Below are 8891 nucleotides of genomic sequence, written 5' to 3'. Positions count from 1 at the left end.
TGCAACCAGAGACCATACTTATTGTGTGTACTGTCGGTGGAAACAGCACCCATGACATTTGTAGTTAATGTGTTTGGGATCTACCTTTCCAAGCAAGCTCGTGTTCTCTTCTGTCCTTTCATGCCCAGTGATCTTTGACATGCAGACTTTTCTGAGAAAGTTAATGTATAACTTGTTATTTACTAGAAGACTCTCTGAAGGGCTGTATGTGCAGCAGCCTGAACTGATCACTATCACTGATTCACAGAGAAAGGCCATACAGAAGCCCAGCAATCTATCCTAGCTCAAGCAAATTTTCTAGAAGCCAACTCTGTAAAGTACTCTGAAAGTCCTAGAAGCATAATGATGAATAATATCCCTACTATGCCCTGGAGAAGCTTATGATCTTGTAAAGGCAAACAACCATGGAAACAAACTATATTGCTGAAAAGTAGAAACAACAATAATGCTCTGTGCTGCAGATAGCAGAGGAGGAAATGCTTCTATCTGGGGTAAGATAGAAAAGACAGATAGAACAAGAAAGATAGAAAATGCTTCCATCTGGGTTAGTAAGAAAAGACACAGAGGATGAAGTTTTAACTGAAATTTTTGGATTTTGAAGGATGAATAAGAATCTTCCATGCAAAGGGGAGTTTAGGCAAAGGAACTGGATATATATATATATATTCCTTGTTTGGGTGTTTCTCAAGTATTCAGCATAAAGGTGGCCCTAGATACAAGGACAGGGTACAAGTGATGCAATGCCAATGGCTTCTGACAAGAAGAAAAGATCTTTGGACCTAATGATAGGATTGAACTTTTATTGATTTTCCACAAACTATGGCTCAGAGACAAAAACAGGCACATTCATGACCCTGCCGATTGCCAAGGTGGAGAAGCCACTAGACTTTGTACTTGGGGTGGGGCACAGATGGCCCTACTACTGGCTGCACATCCAGTCCCACCTCCTTCCCACATAAACATTCCCGACTGGTCTCACTGAATCTCAGCTGAACAGGGAAGGGAGCTCTGCGGGCACAACCCTACAAAGTGCCATACAATCAACTGAAAGGAAATCTCAGAGGAGAGAACCACTGAAGGAAATTGGTAATGGACCTGATTCCAAACTATTCCATGGAAACCTGGGTTCTCCTGGCTGCCAGTTTGGTGCTCCTCTATCTGTGAGTAACTCTCCAGGCCCTTTTCCTCTGTAACCTATGACTTGGGTTTCAAGTCAGGCTGCTCATTCTCTTGTCTGGTTAGATCAAAAATGAAAGTGACGGGGCATTTGTTTAAGAGTTGGATGTTACCAAAATCTAAAGGATGATTACAATCTTATGCAACTCCTTTAAAGGAATTAATAAGCACTTGTCTCCCAACAAACTCCCAATTTCTATGGTCCAGAAATTTTAATAACATCACTTGCTGTGGGGAATGATCTGATTGAGTCACAATTTGGGGCTAGACTATTCAACCAGAATTTAGCAAAGATAGATTACATGTCACCATGTCAGTGGGATACACCCTTACACAACTGCTCAGGATTTGAGGATAAGACATTTCTTCATCAGTTTTTGTGCCATTACCTTTTTGCTCTCTGTCTGCTCAGAGATGTGCAGGATGATAGCCCCTTGTTGACATAGGTTGTTCCTGTGCCTTCTGTATCATCCCCAGCACAACTTGCACAGTTCTCCAAGATCACCCCTGACAGGTTCATAGTTCCTCCCATGTCACATTTGCCCCTCTTCTATTACTGTCCATAGCAATCCCTTCCTTCTACAACTCAATTACTGTACTATGCAATATACAGAACTCCTTAACTGTAAATGATGACTCTTGAGCAGAGAAGAACTACCAGATATCTTGAACTTTTCTTACTTCCCTTTAACTTTTTCTTTCTGTCCCTGGGTGCTTACCATCAGGGCAGAGGTATAATTCTTCCCTAATATAAAAATTTACTGACAGCCTCAAAATGCAACAGTCCCCAAGCCAACTTGCATTAAAAATAATTTTCCTTTTAAATTCTAGTATAAAGCATGAATCAAAACTATCTAATAGAGAAGTTCCCATCCATGGTGGAATTCCAGGTACCATAGAGTAGGTGGAGAGAAATCCTTGTTATTTTGGTAGGAGAAGTTCCTCTCATGTCACATTTGATTTCTATCTCAATGTTAAATTTATAAACAGGAGATATTCACGATAATGTGAAAATAGGAAGCACAATCTGGTATGAATCTTTGAAGAGAAAGTTAGAAGTTTAGGTCAATATATTTGCCATGTAATAATACCTTATAGTTAATTAAGTTGTTGTGACACCATTCTAATAGATACTAAATTTTCTTTGAGATAAGTACTCATTTTGATTTTAGAATATTGTGAATGATTAAAGTCTTAAAATATTTATCATTGTAAAAGATATATGGGCATTCATTGCCCTCAAAGTACTTTCTGTCATTTCAAACACATTTACTCCATTTTTCTTGACATGTTTTAAAGAAGTTTTGGAAGTCCTTTTTTGTATCTTTTGGTGGGTATCCCAATGTCTTGAATCAATTCAAAATATTAATGGTAATTTCTGTCAAACAAAAACATTCAGTATGTCCCTTGGCCACCTTATCCACCTGATCCAACACTGTGCCTTTTTTAGCTTTTCCCTAGAGTTAAAATGACAACAAAAGATGATCATTTTTAATCAACTCAGGGTATCAAGGAAACCATAAGAGCACAACTAAAAACATGCATGAAAGAGGACTCCAGAACTGCTTTAGAACATGGCAATAACAATGGGATAACTAGGCTCAAAGGCAGAGAAGTATTTTGAGGAGTATTAATGCCAATACGTCTTTTAACATAAAAATTTTTAAAAACATGTAAACATTCATGACATATTTTGATCACCACTTGCACATCATGTTCCTTCAGAAAGTCAGAATAGGGCTCTTGGGTCCAGTTTTTGCGACCAGAGGCAAGTTTAAAATGATCTCATCTTTTTAGAATAATGCCAAGAACATAAATCTAATGTGTAAACATCTATGTTTATGACACTGACTACATAGATGCTTTTACATGTACCTGTGTAACAGTTTATTTACCTGACCACCAAGTTATCTTAATCTCTCATTGTAAAGAAAAGTGTAAGCCAGTGATGAAATAGAAGATACTTAGGTAGGAGTTAGAAGCAAACAAGAAAACATTCCTCTCCACTCCAGGCATTACTCCTAGAGACACACATGTGTATCAGTCCCTGCTGAAAGTCACTAGAGAGTAGATGTGTTGGCATCACATCTACTTCCTAAGTCAACACAAGTGACTGGAATGACACTGAAAAATTCTAGCCTGGATTTCTCAGGAACACTCAAACTCAAGCTTGTAGATTTTTATCAAGTACTCACTCTTACATAGGGAGCCCAAGAGTATCACCTACTTTTAGCTAATCTTTGTGATTTGGGGGATTTTTCAGGTGATGTGAGAGAGAAGGTAATGAGCAACTGTAATTATAGCTGTTGGAGTTTTTATTATTTATTTATTGCATGTTATCTTCCTTGCTTGACTTTCTGTTCTAGAGTCAGTGACTAGTAACCCATAAATACATACAGTCACTATTCCTGTACCTGACTTTCTCTATTGCCTTGTAGATATGGGACCTCTTCACATGGCCTTTTTAGGAAGTTGGGAATTCCTGGGCCAAAACCTCTCCCCTTTTTTGGAACTATTCTGGGTTACCGCAGAGTGAGTACTGTTTGTTTTCCCTCTTTTATCTTTTGTGATTCTGAAGACTAGCTTAGTCCCATTAGTAAAAAATCGCCCCCTTACCAGGAAGTTCTGACATATTCATCTTCCAAAGTGTTATGTGGGCCTGACTTAGAGCATGGGCAGGTTTTTCCCAAGACTCTGATTGCAACCTTTGGAGCCCAGGTTTGCTGCAGTTGATCAGATCAGCTCTCTTGCACATCACTACTCCATGGGGAGGGCTACATATTAAGACTGTGATATTTTTTGCCCCATTCAGATTCCAGGAAGGTACATAAAGACCTCAGAGAACTTTTTATATAGCTAAAACATCACAACTGAAACTAGAAACAAGAATATTTGTTTTTAAGTTTCAGAAGTAAAAACTCAGAGCTTGTATTTAATTTGCTGTGTCTCTGTGTAGAGGTGGAATCTCCCCAAAAGTCTGAATTGAGTGGGAGTTCTAGGATAGTCTACTTTGTCTTCATTAGCTCATGTTTGTGCTCAACAACATGACAGACATAATTTGCTTGATGAAAGATGTCACTAGTGTTTTCAAAATCCTACATAAGCTAGAAATCCAAAAAGAGTTTATAAGATCAATGAAAAGGATGCTGAATGAGGAGCTAAAAGAGCTTGCATGTTCCTGGGAAACTCACTTTCCTCAGCTTTGGTTTCATCACATGCCCACAGAGGAAATAAAGCAGAGGTTTCAGCATTTCAGAGACCACAAACAGAACAGGAACACTGATAAAGGAGAAGGAATCCCTTAGTATTGATAAACAAGGAGATGTTCTTTTCCTTTAGATGTCTCTGGATACAATCTTTGCTCTAACTTCCAGTGAGGGGTATTAAGCCTGAATTACTGAGATTCCAGTCATTTGTGTCTATTAGAGATATGGCCAGTACATTTAGAACAATAATGGAACTTTTTTCTCTTCCCAGGGTTTTTGGGATTTTGACACAAAATGTTATAAAAAATATGGGAAAATATGGGGGTGAGTATTGTGGAAACTTGCATTAGGTTACTTTAGTTAAGGTGAAGTAACCACTGTTTGAGAACAATGTCTAGAGTTCTTGGGATGTAGCTCTCTAAGATTTTTGGAGGTGTGTCTGCCCAAGGCTCCAATACATCACAGCAGTTGAAGTCTACAATCTGAATTAGATTGAGAATATTCCGTGTTATGACTTTTCTCCAGGCTTTGATGGCCCAGGGTCTACTAGCCTTACTTTCTGTGCATGGTTTAGCCACTCCTTTAGTCTCCATTTTTCCTTTCTGTAGTCCCCTTTAGGTGCATTATATGAGATCTCAATATTGTGTTCCTACAAATGCATGGCATTTTTGTCTATGTTGATTTTCTTCTAAATTAATGCTGAAAGTAAAAGTCTAATAAGCTCTGTTTCCTCCTTCAGGTTTTATGATGGTCAACAGCCTGTGTTAGCTATCACAGATCCAGACATGATCAAAACAGTGCTGGTAAAGGAATGTTATTCTGTCTTCACAAACAGGCGGGTAAGCACTCACTTTTAAACATTTTAATATTTATTTATTAACTCAGTTTTATCATGAACTAACTATAAATTCACAGGACATTGACAAAAAGAATAAACGAGGAGGTTTTGAGTACATTTCATCCTGTTTTACCCAATGGCAGTATCTTGCATAAGTACAAATTTAGTATGTACTTGTAGCCATAGTAATGGGAAATTGATACAATCCACAGATTTTTCCACTTTTTTGTGCTCTAGTTGTGTGTATGTATGGGTGTGTGTGAGTGTGTGTAGCTCTATGCAAATTCATCACATGTGTGCATTTGTGTAACAACCAATTCAGTCAACATACCTACTGTTTCTTTACCGAGAGGTTCTCTCTGCTAGTCTATTAGAATTATGATGTGAAGCCTGCTTTTCCTATTCAAAAGAAACCTTTTTCAGAGCATTTTTCCTCCTTTGGAAGGGGCTAATATATCTACTTTTTTCTTTTATGATTGTGTTTTTGTTAGTACTTTTTGGTTCTTTACCTGAACATTCTATGCTATTGTTTTTCTGTCTTAAATATTGCATAGTTACATGCTTTACATTCAAGTATATGATTTAGTTAAGGTTAACAGTTGTATAACGTAAGAATTTAAGGTCAGGTTTCTTCTCTTTTCTTTTAGGACCATATGTATTGAAATTTTCCAACAGTATCTTTGGGAAGGTTGCTCTCCTTCCACTGAAGCACTTTTGCACCGCTGTAAAAATCACATGGGTCTAGGTGTGGGGATCTATTTCTTATTTTCAATTATATCCCATTCAATCACTGTGTTTGTTTTTCCTCTTGTGCCACAGTCATTATTATTGTATCTATATACTGAGTCAACATAATGCAGAATGATTCTTACAATCTTATTTCATATTTTTGCAGCAATTACATCTATTCTTGTTTCTTTGCCTTGTCATACAAATTCAGAATAAACTTGTCTGGGGGCTGGGGATTTAGATCAGCAGCACAGTGCCTGTCTGGCAAGCGCAACGTCATAAGTTCGACTCCTGGTACCGGAAAAAAATAAATAAATAAACTTGTCTGTGTCTACAAGGAAACTTGCCAATAGTTTGATAAGAGTTGAACATAAGCGAAATAAATCAAACATACATGTGCAAGCACCGCATTGTTTCTCTAGTGTAAAGCCTGAAAGAGTTAATTTAATCTAGGTGATATGATAGACATTGAGAATTGATAGGAAATCACTCATAGGTAAAGGATAACTGGGATATGGGAAAAGAGAAGGGAAAGAAGGAGAAAGTTTGTATATATGTGTATGCATATATATGTATATATGTATATATGTGTGTGTATATATGTGTATATCATATATACAAAGTTTGTATATATGATAGTTAACAAGGGTGTTCTACTGTCCTGTATTTCCTTGCTGAAAGAAACTGTCAGTGAGGCATTGGTTGATTAGCTTTGTATGTCTATATGTGTTTTCATGAGAAACTACATTGAAGATATCAATATGTAATACAATAAGCATTGTTAATTCCCTATCACTCTGTTTGTAACTCTGTAATGTCTGTACTGATCCTTTGCTATTTTGTAAAATGTTGTCGGTCTGTTAGTATTTTCCTCCTTTAATTTCTAAAATTAAAAAAAAAAGAGTTGAATTCTACTGACAGGTAACTTTGGAAAAAATCATTATCTTTAGTATGTTGAGTGTGTTGATCCACGATCCCCGTGTATCTCTCCATTCCTTTAGGTTTTTTCTTTGTTACTCGCGTTAACATTTTGTACTTTTCAGCACTCAGGCCTCTACATATTTTGCTAGAAATAGGATACTCCAAGTATCTTATTTTCTTTGAAGTGATAAATGATAGAACTATGTTTTTAACATGTTTTCACATACTCTCATTTTATATTAGAAATATGCCTTGTTTTGTGTGTTAACTTTTTATACTGAAACCTTGGTGAACTCATAAGTTCCAGAGGTTTTTTTGTATTGTGTGATATTTTCTATCTTAAATTCTATCTCTTTTTTTTTGGTACCAGGAATCAAACTCAGGACCCTGCTCTTGCCAGGCAGGCACTGTGCTACTGAGCTATATCCCCAGGCCCCTAAATTCTATCTTTAAAAGGTTTTCCTTTCCAAACCACATAATTTTTTTTGTTGTTGCCTTATTGCAATAGTTGAACCGGCAGTTTGACTATAATGCTGAATAAGAGTGGTTAGAAAGGACATTATGAAGAATATAATCTTTTTTGTTTTGTTTTGTTTTTTTGTTTTTTTCCAGTACCAGGAATCAAACTCACAACCTCGTGCTTGCCAGGCAAGAGCTGTGCCACTGAGCTAAATCCCCAGCCCTGAAGAATATAGTCTTAAATCTTCCTATTTTACCCAATTTTAGCTGCTGCTGATAGCTTTTGAGAATTTCTGTAGAATTCTTATCTGTATTCAATTTTTGTTTAATCTGTATTATGAGATTCAGTGTGTTGCTTGCATTCATCATGCACTGATGAAATTCCATCCTCCCTGTAGCCACCCTCCACTGCCTCTTCCAAGTCTGTTGCAACCAGTATATCTTATATTCAAATGACTTTCATTTTAACCCATCTTTCTGTCTGGCAGATTGAGACATTTTCAATTGTTCCTGATATTAGCTTAAAAGCATTCAGTGTTTCATCAGTAAGTGCACTGTTAGTGAAAGACCTGCTTTCTGTAGAATTCTTTATTAAATACAGAAAGAGTCTCTCTTCTTAGTGTTTGTAAATTTTATCATGAAAAACTGTTGGAACTGTCCATTTTCTTTTTATCTTTTTTTTTTCTTTTTTTAGTTTTTAAAATTTTTGGTTTTTTTATTATTTTTAATTTTAAAAATAAAAGGAGGGAAACATTAACAGACTAGACAACCTTTCAAAAAATACCAAAACAACAGTACAGAAAATACAGAGTTACAAACAAAGTGGTAGGAAATTAACAATGCTTCTTTTATCACATATTGATATCTTCAAAGTTGTTACTCATGAAAACAGATAGAGACATGCAATATTGATCAATCAAGGACTCATTCACAGTTTCTTTCAGCAAAGAAACAGAAGATAGTAGAACAACTATGTTAACTATCCTGTATATATCTACATAAAAAATTTCTCCTTCTTTCCCTTTTCTTTTCCCACATCCCAGTTGCCCTTTACCCTTGAGTGTTTTTCTATCATTTAACAATGTCTATCATACCTCCTAGTTTAAATTAACTGTTTCAGGGTTAACACAAGTGAAACAATGGGCTGCATGCACATGCAGGTGTGATTTATCTCACTTATGAGTATGGTCTCTAGTTGTGACCATTTAAATATAGAGGCCTCGAGTTTATCTTTCTTTACAGCTGTGCAATATTCCATTATATAAAAGTACCACAATTTTCTTATCCAATCCTCAGTGAATATACATTTGGATTGCTTCCACATTTTAGCAATTACAAATTGTGCTGCTATGAACATAAATACATGTATATCACTGTGATATGATGTTCTTAGATCTTCTGGGAAAATATCCAGAAGGGGAATATCTGGGTTGAATGGGACCTCTAGACTTAGTTTTCTGAGCAATCTCCAAACTGATTTCCACAGTGGTTTCACCAGTCTGCATTCCCACCAGCAGTGGAGAAGGGTTCCTATTTCTCCACAGCCTCGCCAGCATTTGTTA

At 36.6% G+C, this 8891-nt stretch overlaps 1 protein-coding gene across 2 annotated transcripts in view; it reads left to right on the top strand.

The window, feature by feature from the left end:
* The first annotated feature begins 938 nt into the window (after window positions 1-938).
* The window catches only part of LOC102005856 (cytochrome P450 3A9-like), a 42677-nt gene continuing 34724 nt past the window's right edge, over window positions 939-8891 (top strand). The window contains exons 1-4 of one of the 2 annotated variants that reach the window (XM_005413764.2): window positions 939-1160; window positions 3615-3708; window positions 4654-4706; window positions 5122-5221. In XM_005413764.2, coding sequence (XP_005413821.1) covers window positions 1090-1160; window positions 3615-3708; window positions 4654-4706; window positions 5122-5221 — 318 coding nt within the window. In that variant the 5' untranslated portion in view covers window positions 939-1089. Of the gene's footprint in view, window positions 1161-3614; window positions 3709-4653; window positions 4707-5121; window positions 5222-8891 lie in introns of those variants that run through there. The other variant, XM_013509445.1, reaches the window with a different exon arrangement.

Source organism: Chinchilla lanigera, unplaced genomic scaffold (genome assembly GCF_000276665.1).
Source record: "Chinchilla lanigera isolate Chin_1 unplaced genomic scaffold, ChiLan1.0 scaffold00172, whole genome shotgun sequence".
Lineage (NCBI taxonomy): Eukaryota > Metazoa > Chordata > Mammalia > Rodentia > Chinchillidae > Chinchilla > Chinchilla lanigera.
The sequence above is the reverse complement of the archived record's forward strand: the minus strand, read 5'-3'. Positions and strand labels throughout refer to the sequence as shown.